A 14522-nucleotide genomic window follows, 5' to 3' on the forward strand; every position below is an offset into this window, starting at 1 on the left:
ATTTTCTTATTATCTTTCCACAAAACATTTTTTATGGGAATAAAAACATTAAAGCTTTATATAATTTATTAAATTTATTAAAAATTATTATACAATTATGTATTATTTACATATTTAACTTTTTGTATAATTATACTTAGAAAATATCTTCTTAATGGACACTTAAACTGAAATTAATGTCCGTAAAAGATCCTCAGGAGTTCTTGAAAATAAACTGTTTGGATTTTGATACAAATTCTTTGGATTGTGACATGCTTCATATAATTGTTTATAGATTGCTCCAATTACTTCAAAAGAACGTTTTTGGGTGACTGAACGGTGATTACTACTTTGTAACAAACTTATTTGTGGCAGCAATAATACATCTGGCATCACTAAAAATGCTTCCAATTTGTTCTATAACACATTAAAAACTTAAAATAAAATTTATCCCTATCCTTCATTCATAGTATTGAAGTAATAGTTACATACAGTAAACTCCTTTACACTTAGGGGATCCATTCCAGGAATGGAAGACAATGGACCTTGTTCATGACCTTGCAAAATAGTGTAAATTGGACCAAGATTCAAATGTGCCACTAATGAACTGGCTTGTTCTGATGTAAGAGTGTCAATTTGTGCATCAGATTGTGCCTGAAAAATGTCATTTTATCAATATCGATATAAAATATATAAAAAGTTCGTAAATTAGAACATATCAATTGTAGTCTTTACCTGTAACCTTTCTAATCTCTGATCCATATATTCATACAGTGCTAAAGTAGACTGTATTTGATGCATACAATTTAGAAGATATACAGCCATGTCTACTGTAGGTAATCTTGATGCTGTTTCGTTAACTTCTTGTAACAGTGGATCAATAATGCACGATACTATCTGCAGATTATGTGGTATGAGAATTTCATTCAAATACCGATTTTATAAAGCTATTAAATGCTGATACAGACCTGTAGCATGTCTTTCTCCCTATCTTCTGCAATACTTGCTACAGAAAGAATTTCATTAAGAAGTGACAGTAATCTAGAAACAGATGGTGCAGGTACTAAGTCATTTCCTGGTGGTTCTGCACGTTCACCGAGTGCAATACGCGTCTGCTTTTGAAGTCTACTTAGAAAACTTTTTTCACTTAATATTAGTAGATCTTTCAATGTTGAATCTAAGATACTATCTGGTATTACTTGCTGAATTATCATCTGATAAAATCGAAGAAGAGTTGTAACAGAATATAATATTGCTGCTGGTGCATCCATAGATATAACATTTTCTATTCTTGACTTTAAGGGATGACAAAGTCCTTCTGTGATATTACTTAATGATTGTTTAATCTGGTCTGATACATCTAAAATGTGTAATAAAAGCTAAGAAAAGTAGAAGTAAAAAGGCAATCACTTAGTTCATACCTGTTTTATTACAGCCTTTCACTAAAGTAAGAATATTTTCCTTTTCAACAGGAATAACTTGATGAAGCCAAGCAAGCATATCACCAATATATCTTTTAGGATCATTTGCATGCATTTCAATAGGATTAGGTGTACTACCATATCCTTCTCCCAATGTTAAAGCATCGATAAAAGAACCTACTAAAGCAGTTCTTCTAGCTGCACAATATTCATCTAAAATATATCTAAAAAAATACATACAAATAAATATAGATTCATTTAACATAAAGTATACTAGGTTTCTTATTAGATTTTAAATGCATACTTAAATAAAACTGGTCTATCTTGCAATTTATTCATTGCTTTAATTAATAATGGTGCTAAGCGTTCATTTTCAATATGTTTACATTGATTCTGTGTCCATCTATATAGTCTTTCAAGAGCTGCCTCTTGCAACAATGTCATTCTTTGCATAATATCTAGCCCTAACGTTTGATATCCTGATTGCATTAATATTCTACAACTGCTATGAATCTCCTGTAATTTAATAGAATTGTTATTGATTCATCTTTAGACGAAAGTTTTTTCTTACTTATCTTACCTGAACACGGTTAACAACAGAAAAAAATTCTTCTGTAATAGGTGATTCCTTGCTAGAGCCATGTAAAATACTTTGTTCAGATGAAGTCAGTTGGAAATTTTTAATAAATGCATTTGCAACCTCTTGTTGCATAGATAAAGTTTGGCTAAAAATTATAATATTATATTTTATGTATATTTTTTTGCATAAAGTTTAATTTAATCCTGATAACTATTCAGTGAATAAATGTACCTCTTATTCTGAAGTTTTGCAGTTTGGTCAATAAGCTGTGATGTCTGTGTTTTTGTAGCTTGTAAGCGATTTGTCATACATTGAACTGCAGTATTCATAGCTAAAACATCTTGATATATGTCGTCTAAAGAAGATTTTACTTCCCTAAAAGCGGATAAAAAATCTTCGTTTATTGCAAGACTTCTTCTTTCTATTTTACTACGCAAATTTCTACGAGAACTTAATGTATTTTCTGTAAAGAATGTGGATAATTCTTTTAAGGCTTCTAATGTATCCTAAAAGGGAAAAACAATTTAAATGAAAGGTTTATATTTTATTAATGCAAGTAGTAACAATTACAACAAAGTATAATATAAATACCTTGTCATGCTCTACTCGTGATTCAAGTAATTTATTCACCCTTCGAACTAACGTAGTATTAGTATTTTTTTCACTCATTTTAAATAGGTTACTTTTTTGCAATCAAATTCATCGAGATATATAGCCTATTTATTTCAGAAATGTCACGTAGCAAAAGTACATGCATAGATACGTATATAAAACACATAGAACATGTACTCATCACTCTAATCACGCGTACAATCGTACAACAACGTAAATTCCTTAAAGTGATAAAAATCTAGCTTTCGAAGATGTAAAGGTTCGAAAATTTTAGTTTTTAAATTACTTATTAAATATAATATTTGTCAAATTAGAATTACTAGAATTATAAATATTAAAATAATATTAACAAAATAAAATACCCATTAAACAAGAAATTTCATAGAAACTATTTTATTTATTTGTTTATTTAAAATTATGTACTAATGTTCGTTTTAAATGCTTGTTAGTCGGCGGCAAATTAGAAATTCTGATTGTGTTACCGTTATCATTCTAGTTTACCATCTAAGTTACTCCAATTTCGCGGAGAGGGTATATTTGCAAACTCTCAATATGTCATATCAGTTCCGCGCTTTTCTGTTCATTAAATGAATTTTCATTTATAAAATATGTAATATTTTAGTGAAATGAAAGATTTACGGAATATGATTTTATATTATAAATATAGTTTAGATAGAAAGTTATAGAATAAAACACTATATTGTTTATTCATATTGAGGTTAGTGTTTTAGTTAACACAAAATAGTACATATGATGTTAATTTTAATATTTCAAATGGGAATTTTCACAATTGGCATGTCATTATAATATTAGATTATTATTCGCGTTGTTTCTTACACATTTTCTTTTTTGATTTTTTTCTATTTAGGAATTGGCTTATATATTTATATCATTAATTTTCTTTATGTATGTAAGCATGCTATTTCTTATTTTATTGTGTGCATTTATAATAATTTGGCCTTAATTTCTTTTTAAGTATGCATGGTTTCATTTAGTTTGTTGGTGGCAAAATGTCCACGTCAGAATCTGGTGTGGGATGTATTAGTGAAGTTACACTTGCAATTAGTAAAGCAAGGGGTTCTCAATCAGGCACTGTAAGAGTACTGGATAGTCCAGACTCTGATGGATCTGGGCATTCAAATTCATTTACTGTACAGAGGTTTAATTATCCTGATAATGATAATGCAAATTCCGATATTTTACATCCTCCACTAACTAGTGATGATGTAAGAATACCAATTGTTGGATATGAAGTTATGGAAGAAAGAGCTAGGTTTACGGTTAGTTAAATTAAAAACTTGTTTTGTATTGTATATCTTATATACACAGTCTGCATGTAACATGTACTTTTTAGGTTTATAAATTACGAGTGGAATTAAAAAATGGAGACTGTTGGTTTGTATTTAGAAGGTACACAGATTTTGTTCGTTTACTATCACAATTAAGAAGGCAGAAAATTCCAGTTTCTCAATTAAGTTTACCAAGAAAAAAGTGGCTTGGTGATAATTTTGCTCCAAGTTTCCTAGAAGAAAGAATACGGGGTCTTCAAGCATTTGTTAATGGAATATTAAGCAATCCTCTTCTCATAGGAACTGCATGTGTCAGAGAATTCTTCTGTTTGGATGAGCCACCTGCTTTATCTGACACAGCAGAAGAATCTAGAGTAAATATACTCTGTACAATTTTTTAATTTCTTCTGTTAAAAGATAGATAAAAGGAAAAGTATTTTGTTTTTCTTTAGGCAATTTTTGAAGCATTAGAAGATACTATATATCATTTAAGACAGCAATTAAGAGAAAGAGATGCTGCACTTGCAGCTGAAACAGCTTTATGCAATGAATTTCGGAGAAAGTTACATCAAATATTGAGGTAAATGCTATAATTAGATACAACCATAGATAAATGATATTTATAATAAACATCAAATATCTGGAGTGTAAAATTAATGTTTCAGTGAAAGACAAACCTGTCAAAAATGTGGTGCATCTCAGCCATAATTTCTTATGAACTAGAAATTTACAAGTTGATATTGATAAAATTTATTACACAGAGACTGGTATAAATAGACAATTTTAGTTTTACTATCTTTGTTTAAATTCCTACAATATAAGTAATTGTTATGTGTTTACGATTTGTTAAAAGTGCATGTAGCATATTTCATCCGTTCAGTCATGCATTTTTTGTTCTATTTTCGTTCTATTTTATACAAAGTAACTTAATTTTTATATGAAGTGATATGTATAAGATTCCTTAATATAATAAGTACACTGAGCTTGCTTAGCATAAAATTTACATGGTAATTACAAAAAGCCTTATAGAGGTGCCTTACAATTCTAATAGATAAACAATTGTATATGTCACTATACTCTGTAGTCAAAGTTTAAAATTGACAAGTAAATTAATAGTAAATGTTACTAAACTTGACTATGAATATATGCCAAAGTATATTAATCTTTGGTGTTTTATAAAATTCTATATATTTTGTAGTACTTTACATGAAATGAGCAATTATTACGTTTAACAAGTTATAATTAACTTTAATAATATTTATTGTTGTCATAATATTAAAATATCAATGTTACTAAAGAATTTGATATTACATTATTGTGATATATAAAGTATGTAAAGATATAATAAATACTCGACATTTACATTTTAAATATGTTTTACACTATTATATAATTAAATTATTTTATTAAATTCTGTGCTATAGTCGATATTTATTACATCTTCGTAGTTATGTTAAAAATGCTTTACAATACTGCACAAATATAAAAATTTGTTATATATTTAAACTAATTATTAATTTTATAGAAACATGGAATTTTTTTAATGAAAATGGATAAAAATGAATAAAACTGTTATTTAATATTATATAATACAATGTATCTTCCTCTATGTTTCAACTTATATCTATTGTTCGAAGTCTAAATCTCTTAAATGAGTTATTAAATATATTTCAACCTAAGCCATATTAATAACGAAAATGATCTTACGATATGTACAATTAGGTATGAAATGAAATGTCATCAGTTTTCTTTATCTGGAGCAACAACTAGACATAATACTTGGATCAAGTATGTGATTCTCACTGAAAAGCAACAAGTAAAAATTTACTAGTAATACAGAATAAAATAATTAAAAATGCTTTGAAACATCTTTTTTGCAATACTCACTTGCCAAAATACTTCTAACTTTCTTGTACACGTACGTATGATAGATACCAATTCCACCAAGAATAAATAGCAGTGCAAATAGGTATTTGGGTGAGGGTTCGTGTACGATCGGTGTTACAGCCAGGAAGATAGAAACAAGCAATACCAACCATGGTATCAGAATTGGTACTGCGTACGGTCTGGATGCATCTGGTTTCGTTCGTCGCATAATTATTAACGACAACATCGCAAGTCCATAGAATACCCACGTCAAGAAACTTGCGAATTCGATAAGTGCGATAATGTCTCCCAAAAGCATACAAAATAACGTAAGCAATCCTTGAAACGCTACTGCTGCAGATGGAGTCATTTTCGCAATATGCACATAGCTAAAGACTCTGGGTACGTGGCCTTCACTTCCGGCTACGTAGCAGAGTCTGGATACTCCAAATTGAATACTAAGACTGCATCCAAAAGTAGATAAAGCAACACCCAGAGGTATTACAAAGCTCAACCAGGAGGGCAGAACTTTTTCCGCCCAGAGAACTGCTACAGCTGGTGCGCTTACCATTTCCGGTATCGTTAAGGCAGCCATGTACATTAAATTCATCGAAACGTATAAAATGGTAATCAAGGGAACCGCAATTAGAATACTCCTAAGAATATTAACTTCCGGCTTCTGTATCTCTTCCGTAACGATTGCAGCGGAAGTCCACCCGTCGTAAGCCCATAATCCACTGTAAAAGGCTAACGCCACGTTACCAGGCGAATCGGTAGTACCATCAAACGGCTTCTTCAATAATTCCGTATGACCGGTGCATAACCACCATATTCCACCACTGATTACGAAAATGCACGCAACTACTTTGCATACGGTGAATATATTTTGAACTTTCACGTATAATTTTACGCTGGTTAAATTGATATATGTGATCAATCCGAGAGCTAAGATTGCTATGAGCTTTTTCAATTTAAGCATTGATTCTTCAGGAAGATTGCTTAAATATCCGGAGAACGGTTGTACGCTATATTCAGCGAATGTCAACATAACTACCGCCACTTCTGCTGGTCGTAATAGTAATACGTAAACCCAAGAACATATAAAAGCTGGTATCTGTCCGGCATACTGATGCAAGGGTGAAAAAGCTTCGATAAAATATGCATATTCAGCTCCAGATCGTGGTACGACTGTACTTAATTCGGCGAATGCGAGAGCCCCTAGTAGAGACAGAACGCCACAAGTAGTCCAAACGATTAGACAAAATCCAACGGATCCTGATCTTTCGAGAGCGCTGGTTGGAGACACAAAAATTCCAGAACCTTGAAGAAAAAATAATTCCTTGATTAAAACGAATATCATACGTAATTTCATTTGTAATAATAACGTAAAAGTAATATTTACGAAACAAATAAGATCGACCCTTATCAGAGTAACTGTTATCAGTTTATTACTAATTGATTTCTCTATACGATGTATGTAGCAAGAGTCATGGTCATATGAAATAATATAATGTACTTTGAAAGAAAAATAAAATACAAGCAACATAACTTCCTTACATTTAAAAGAACCCTTCTTTTTTTATTCTATTTATGCCAGCGTAGAGATATAAATTGCTCGGAAGTTACGATGGAACTCGTAATCTCAACCATTTTAATGGTATAAAATATTATTTGGTTTATAAATTGTAGATCAAATTTTAATGATAAAAGTAATCTTATATTCATAGATAAATGGTAAGTATGATAGATTTGTCAGCCTGCAAAGAAGATACCTCGTAATACTCGAGCGCGTGGGTCAGCAATTAACCTTGATTAACCCCCTTGATTCGTAATCGCGTCAAAGCTCTGCCCGTAATTACCAAAACGTTACGTCAGGTTTTATTTCTTATTGTGCAAAAATACAACATATAATTATATTTGACTTTCAAGCAGAAGGAATTAAGGACTAATCTAAAAGAGACTGCAATATGTACACCATGTGTATATTTGTTCTCAATTTCCATTAATACGATTTTAACAGATTGGTTGGATTATACCGGAGTAATGTAGATATTGTTTGAGAAGCTTCATCTGATTGTACTGAAATGTTACAGATAAATATCGAGGCTAAAGTACACTTATTCTATTTGTGAACTCGAAAAATATTTCTGTAAAATTTCTAAAATTCGCGTGGAATACTTGCTGGAAATACCTTTTTAAGCTAATGTTTACTTAAAAAGCTAGTGAAGTTAAGTAAGATATATACAGATATACAATGCAACATTAAATAACTATAGTTAACTATAATGGCTACATCATACATGTTTACAGCATATAATAAAACTATGCAATTATCAAATGAAATCTAATAGTCGATGTAACTAATGAGTACTTAGGCGATTAAAAAAATAACTCTTCCCGTCAAAGGAACACTATGTGAAAGTATCGGGCAACGCTTTGAATGGCTATTCAAGGAGATACGTTATATCGCTGGAAGTATAAAGCTTAAGCTTATTCAAGCCCACACAATAATGCAATTACAGTCAACTATTCTTAACATGTGTTCGGTTGTCAAAGGGGTTCTGCTGGATTTCTATTGGATCTTTGCCGTTCTTTGAATATCGTAATTGTTGTTCGTTATTAATTATTAAATTAATATCGGCTAAATCGAAAATAAATATTATTTGTAATAAAACGTTAAAGATAAAATGTACATAGTTCATTTCATGATATTATATCGATCGTATCAAGAATTGACAAGATGAGAGGAGCGAAGTATCTTTAGAAACGATCACGAGAGTGTTGTACATTCGTCAATAAATTCAGATGGTAACACCTGTTATCATTTTTGAAATACACTAACACTAACATTTAATTTACTATTATCTGCTCAAATGTGGTGATACTTTTACGCATAGTAAAGTTTTATCACGTAATCGTTCTCGTAGTTTATGTTTCAAACAAATTTTGCATTTATATCACTTTTATGTTAAATATTGTATTGTAACATAATAGGTTGGTTTAAATATGCCTTCTACATATAAATACTGTTAAACATTATTTAAAAAAATATTAATGCCGAATGACAAGTATCAACGAAATTCTATCTACATGAAAGTTCATTGTTCGAGCATTTTATACTGGAAGGATTACAATTTCATTATGTAAGTAGAATGTAGAAAACATATGCTGATAATGCATACCGTATTTCTAGCCTTCGGAAATTATCTGACGAATTCATTAATAAATCGAATAAAATTGTTTAAACTGTTAACTTATGTCAAGAGTGTAGGAAAGAAGAAAATAAAAAGAGTAAAATCGATAATTTCTGCCGGCTGACTCTATGCAACAAACTTGGTGTTGGTACCGGAAGAAAACACTTGTTATTTAATGTCACGCTTTTATATTGGTTTCATACCGATCATAACAGCCACGATGATGCTTACTGCGCTAAAAAGACCTAGCTCTCGTTTTAGCGCAATTCTTTCATTTCCTTTTTCCTCGACTTGTCCCATTTTGCACAAGCTTCAACTAAATTCTTAACGAGTACCGATTACCACGTATTATCCAATTCACCAGCACTATATCAAAACGTTTTCTTTTTGAATTTAAATATACATCGCGCGAGCTGTACGTCTGACTTTTAGACCGCCTTCGATCGGCTCTACGTTCAATCGGTGTAACGAAGGCATGAATCGGCTTCCTCGTGCCTTAGAGCCGGATCGAAGGCAGTTGTGACGTTATCAGAAGATGTCCAGAACGAAACTGAAGTGTTAGCGGGTCAGCTAGTCGCTTATTTTTACAGGCGTGCATTGGTTCCCCTGATAAGAGTACTCTGTACTCTGATCATGGTACCGATATCTTTGATGATCGGTAGCTAAACTATCAGATTAAACGAGTTTAAAAGTGGTCGTACAAATATAAAAACGAAGCTTATAAATATCTTAGATAAAAGATTACGTTTCATGGAGAGTTGCCGTGGACAAGATGCGTTTCTTTCGCGACCAACGAATAACTGCCTCATAATTAATAAACGTTAAAAGAACTGTTTACACAAAATTTACGAACCCAAAGATATCGGTAGGAGCACGTGCGTCATCTTTTGGTAATCAGTAATCAGTCATGTTTTGAAGTATATTGTTCGATTTTGTTACAAGAAGTTATTCGATAAGATAGTGGAATTCGAATTCCAGTCGAACTTCGTGAAACAATGGTAATACGATAGGAAGTAATATCTCTTCAACGCACATTTTTTGGTGGCCTCATTATTTCCATACTCTTCCACCGATAATTACGCTTAGGAATATTCTTTGTGTTATTCCTCATGTAATATTATTGAAAGTATATTTGTAATAAAATAAATTTTTTTAAAAGACGCAAAGATGATATATATATTTCGCATGACGTGCATATGTAGGCCTTTTTTAAGAATTACTTAATATCTATATAATATACAGTATTATATATATTATACAATACTTTTATCCATAACGTTGAATAATTTTTATGTATTGTTTATGAATTTTTTCAACTTTTTGTTTCTAATTAAAATACAATTTATATAAATATATTGCAATAAAATTAAAATAATATTTGCAAAAAAAAAAAATAAAAATAAGGTATATAATATCACATAATTTTATCTTATATAATATTTATATTAAAATTAATGTTTACAACACGTGCTTTTAAGTTCATAACGAAGAGCATGCGTTCTGAAATAATTTTGTGAAAATATTCCAGTATTATTTTGCACTCAATCTTTTATTTTGTAAATCAAATTTGCATTGCATTGAAAATATAATAATAATTAGAATAAATAAATCTACATTGATTTTATTTGATGTTCTACTCGTTATTCGTTATTTTGTTTGACAGATGATTAAGGTTAATATGTTACAGTGAACGTGTAGTGAATGTACGCATAACCTGTCTAGCACACTAAGTATTAAGTAGCGATGGAAGACGAAGAAAGAAAATGTCATGACGAAGAGCCTAGTGAATTTTATTTCGAATCTGATCACCTAGCATTAAAAGGAAATAAAGATTATACTACTCTTTTAAAAACAATTGTTATTCTTGAAGCACAACGAGTTCAAGCTATAGAAGATCTTGACAAACTTTTATCAATTCGTTCTAAAGCATTGAAAGATCCAATATCTTTCGTAGCTCAGATACAAAATGGTGAGCTACCAGAATTACCAGGGCCACAAAAAATTGCTGAAATCCCTTATATTGATTGGGCACAATATAACATAGCTCCACCTGATATGCGAATGAGACCACAAACAAGGCATGGGCATATTTTGCCTCACATACAAACAAAATCAGAACAAGAGAATGGAAAAGTATGTTATGTTATATATATATTTCATATACATGCATATGTACTGACTTGAATATAATTAGATTTTAGTAAGAGGACGTGCTTTTGATGAGAGTAAACCAGAGACCTTCAATCAATTATGGACAGTGGAAGAACAAAGAAGACTAGAAGAACTTTTAATTGAATACCCACCAGAGGATGTAGAAATGAGAAGATGGACTAAAATAGCTAATGCTTTAGGTATATTATTAAGAATATCATTTTTGTTATGTTTGTACGTTACTATTTATTCTTTTTAATAGGTAATAGAACTCCAAAACAAGTGTCTAGCAGAGTCCAAAAATACTTTATTAAACTCTTAAGGGCTGGATTACCTATACCTGGTCGAGGCCCCAAAATGAAATTAGATGTGAAAAAAGGAATGGGTCATAGACATCAACGTAATAACTACTCATTATTTAGACGTTCTACATTTTTTCCCCATCAAGATATTTCTTTTACAATACCTGATGAAAGCAAGGAACAGGCAATTACAGAAGAATCTGTATGTGTTGTTACAATTCTGTACTCTAGTGAAAATTTAAGTTTCCACCATTTATTTCATTATTTATATTTATAGGAAGATGATGCTGGAAATAGTATTATTGATGACAATCCTGAATTGAGGCATATAGAATTACTAAAACAAGTAAAAATGGAGAAAGAACAAAATTCGTCTCCCGTGTATAAACATGTTGGATATAAGGTATGTACAGGTGTTAGAGCAAATTAGAAGAATTTAAAGCTTAATGGTTTATTTTTACAGTGTTCAGTTTGTGGAGAAGATCCTCTAACAGGTACAAGATGGCATTGCACAGAATGCCAAAATGGAATTGACTTATGCGGTGATTGCGCTGTAGCACAATTAGAGGCTGAGAAACCATTACATGACACGTTACATAGACTACTCCCTATAAAACCACCTCTATATACTAGAAGTTATGATTTAGATTACTTCCCACAAAGTTTCAGTAACTCTTCTTATAATTATTTAGATCCCAATTTTTTACCTGAATAATTATCATTTCATCAAATCTATACTAATAAGAATTATATCATAGTTTTATAAAAGTAGAATGTAAAAATAATTTATCATTAAATATTAATACTTTCTTAAAGCTGTGTTATGAACTAGAAGATTTAGTTTCTTTTATATCTGTAGGTTCATCTGCTTCAGCGACATTGCCTTGCTTAAATTTTAAATTAATTTTCCTTTTGCAATCATCAAGAACGCCACATTTTATGCTCTCTCGAATAATCTTAAAAAATTCGAGATATTGGTGTACATTGTGTCTGAAAATATAAATCAATGCATATATTCATACATAATAATATTAATTAATTATCTGCAATATCAGTATGTAATTAGAACTTACATCATTAAAAGAACAGTGCCAAGCATTTCCTTAACATTACACAGATGATATAGATATGCTTTGGTATGATTTTTACATGTTAGACATTCACAGTGAGAACATATTGGAGAAAAGTCATCCACATATCTGCTGTAAAATATTTGTTATGAAAATGAAAAAATGATTATACATTTAGTTTTACATTACCTTTCTTCTGTAAATGATATTGTATGACCTACATTATTACAGTCATCATGATCACATAGGAAAGTTAAAGCTCTTAAATTTTCAGTCATTATATAAGGGTATGAAGTATCAAATATATCTGTACCTAATTCAACAAGGTCTAATACTGTAAGGGGATTCCAACATCCCACTGATACCTTAAGCTTTTCAGGAGGTAAAAGATTCTGAAATAAGTATATTTCATGAAGAAATACAATATATAATAATAGGTGATTTCTAACTTACAATTGTGTGTTGTACTATTTCTCTGATTTGTTCTGATGGTATATTCTTTACATCTGGTCCATTATTATGCAATCCATCAATCACATATCCTATTATAGGTTTAGTTTTTAAATAATTTATTGATATTGTTCTAGCATCTTTATTATAACCACCTTCAATTGCACCTAATATTTCAGAGGACTTCAATGCTTCAGATGAAGAATGTTTAGTAAAACATTGATCAAAGAATGTCATGCTATTTTGTACAGAATTTGATACTCTTCTTTTACTACTATTGATATTAGTATCTCCATCACAAAAAGCAACATACATGTCTGGTTTAAATGTCTCAATAACATTCATATACATATTGGGTGTTAATGTAAATTTTCCATTTCTTGTCCATATGGGAATAGAATTAGCTTCTCGAAAACCTGAAGGCGTTGTATAGGCTGGGTCATGCATTGTAACAAAATTAATGTACTCCTAAACAAAATATCTTTTTAATATAAAACTTAAAACTTTATAAATAAAATTTACGTAACTGAAAATGTATAATAACAGTACGTACCTTCATACCCACAAAATTTGCAAAATTAACATTATTATCCTTCATTGATTCCAGCATTAAATACGTGGAAGAAAGAGAAACAGACAACATTTGTGGGTCTGAAGTAACCATTTTAAAAACATCCTTAGTTAAATGCGGCACACAACCTCCCTAATAAAAATAAAATGTTAAATAAAATATTTCCGTTAGATTTCGAATTATTAAATTTTACCTTTGTATAAATAAGAGCAAGAGGAGTTTCAAAAATGGTATTAGGAATTCTTTCAAATTCTGTTAACGTGCCAATACGGGCAGCACAAGATTTTATTGAATTAGTAGAGAATTTCATGTTATTTGTTATTAACATTTACTACAATTCACAAGGAAGTTAATTTAATAAATATTTTAATCATTCAGTACAATCACATAACTAGAGTCTATATTGTGACATAACCTGAATAAATTCACGTCCTATCCAACGAAGTTTGTACACTTCGTACTTATATATTGTGTACGTACAATAATATAACACATGTACGACCATACACAATACGTAACATAGATCTAATATCCAATTCCCTATTGCTAAAATAGTTCGAGGGTTACCGAACTCTCTTATATTTTTTGTAACATTTTCGCTAATATCGATTCAGCATAGAAAAAGATAACAATACATCTAGTGGTAGGAATTAAAATTAAAATCCAAATCAAATTTGATTTCTCGCAAGGTCGGTATTTCAGAACGTGAAAAATAACTCCCATCACCGACCTCGTCTGTAATCCCATATGTGGTATGAACATATATCACCGACTATGTACTTTGTCTGTGAATACACATAGGCTCCGGACCATTGAATAAGAATAGGATAGATATGACATTAAATTGAATTAGGTTCTGACATACCGACTGGAGGAAAAACGGAGTGCTTTTTACGCTCTCTACAACTTAATAAGTCGAATATAGGAATTATGTTGATTTCTATTTGATCGGATGGAAGCTGGCTGGAATGCGCGTAACACATTAATTGTAATAGAATAACTGTACTATTTAGTAAAGTAATGTTATTTTTTTGTTA

General features: G+C 30.6%; 5 protein-coding genes across 10 annotated transcripts; 2 read left to right on the forward strand and 3 right to left on the reverse strand.

Annotated features, from left to right (window-relative positions):
• Positions 1-59: 59 nt before the first annotated feature.
• Cog6 (conserved oligomeric Golgi complex subunit 6) lies at positions 60-2815 on the reverse strand. The gene is made up of 9 exons (XM_069132453.1): positions 2572-2815; positions 2212-2486; positions 1981-2125; positions 1705-1916; positions 1401-1624; positions 948-1339; positions 715-876; positions 472-633; positions 60-396 (listed from the first exon to the last, which is right to left on the reverse strand). The coding sequence occupies exons 1-9, from the start codon at positions 2647-2649 to the stop codon at positions 163-165; spliced, it is 1884 nt and encodes a 627-aa protein (XP_068988554.1). The 5' UTR covers positions 2650-2815; the 3' UTR covers positions 60-162.
• A 272-nt stretch (positions 2816-3087) lies between these two features.
• Positions 3088-4673, forward strand: Snx16 (sorting nexin 16). 3 transcript variants are annotated; one of them, XM_069132574.1, is made up of 5 exons: positions 3088-3310; positions 3569-3872; positions 3947-4255; positions 4334-4461; positions 4547-4673. In XM_069132574.1, the coding sequence occupies exons 2-5, from the start codon at positions 3603-3605 to the stop codon at positions 4587-4589; spliced, it is 750 nt and encodes a 249-aa protein (XP_068988675.1). In that variant the 5' UTR covers positions 3088-3310; positions 3569-3602; the 3' UTR covers positions 4590-4673. The 3 variants fall into 3 exon arrangements, with proteins under 3 accessions (XP_068988675.1, XP_068988683.1, XP_068988666.1); XM_069132582.1 differs by having other exon boundaries at positions 3588-3872; XM_069132565.1 differs by lacking the exon at positions 3088-3310 and adding an exon at positions 3482-3502 and having other exon boundaries at positions 3588-3872.
• Positions 4674-4827: 154 nt separating this feature from the next.
• On the reverse strand, positions 4828-9755 carry LOC138190031 (b(0,+)-type amino acid transporter 1). 2 transcript variants are annotated; one of them, XM_069132479.1, is made up of 3 exons: positions 9687-9755; positions 5769-7067; positions 4828-5683 (listed from the first exon to the last, which is right to left on the reverse strand). In XM_069132479.1, exons 1-3 carry the CDS (start codon positions 9748-9750, stop codon positions 5622-5624), a joined length of 1425 nt encoding a protein of 474 aa, XP_068988580.1. In that variant the 5' UTR covers positions 9751-9755; the 3' UTR covers positions 4828-5621. The 2 variants fall into 2 exon arrangements, with proteins under 2 accessions (XP_068988580.1, XP_068988570.1); XM_069132469.1 differs by lacking the exon at positions 9687-9755 and adding an exon at positions 9145-9351.
• Positions 9641-12109, forward strand: LOC138190051 (ZZ-type zinc finger-containing protein 3). Its single transcript, XM_069132520.1, has 6 exons — positions 9641-9939; positions 10605-11074; positions 11136-11292; positions 11355-11596; positions 11672-11797; positions 11858-12109. The coding sequence occupies exons 2-6, from the start codon at positions 10685-10687 to the stop codon at positions 12107-12109; spliced, it is 1167 nt and encodes a 388-aa protein (XP_068988621.1). The 5' UTR covers positions 9641-9939; positions 10605-10684.
• Positions 11830-14102, reverse strand: LOC138190040 (queuine tRNA-ribosyltransferase accessory subunit 2). 3 transcript variants are annotated; one of them, XM_069132499.1, is made up of 7 exons: positions 13679-14102; positions 13468-13617; positions 12918-13382; positions 12654-12856; positions 12468-12596; positions 12201-12384; positions 11830-12101 (listed from the first exon to the last, which is right to left on the reverse strand). In XM_069132499.1, exons 1-6 carry the CDS (start codon positions 13811-13813, stop codon positions 12216-12218), a joined length of 1251 nt encoding a protein of 416 aa, XP_068988600.1. In that variant the 5' UTR covers positions 13814-14102; the 3' UTR covers positions 11830-12101; positions 12201-12215. The 3 variants fall into 3 exon arrangements, with proteins under 3 accessions (XP_068988600.1, XP_068988590.1, XP_068988610.1); XM_069132489.1 differs by lacking the exon at positions 11830-12101 and having other exon boundaries at positions 12198-12384; positions 13679-14100; XM_069132509.1 differs by lacking the exon at positions 11830-12101 and having other exon boundaries at positions 12198-12384; positions 12468-12593; positions 13679-14090.
• Between the last annotated feature and the right edge of the window lie 420 nt (positions 14103-14522).

Source organism: Bombus flavifrons, chromosome 1 (genome assembly GCF_040668555.2).
Source record: "Bombus flavifrons isolate JBK064 chromosome 1, iyBomFlav1_principal, whole genome shotgun sequence".
NCBI classification, from domain to species: domain Eukaryota; kingdom Metazoa; phylum Arthropoda; class Insecta; order Hymenoptera; family Apidae; genus Bombus; species Bombus flavifrons.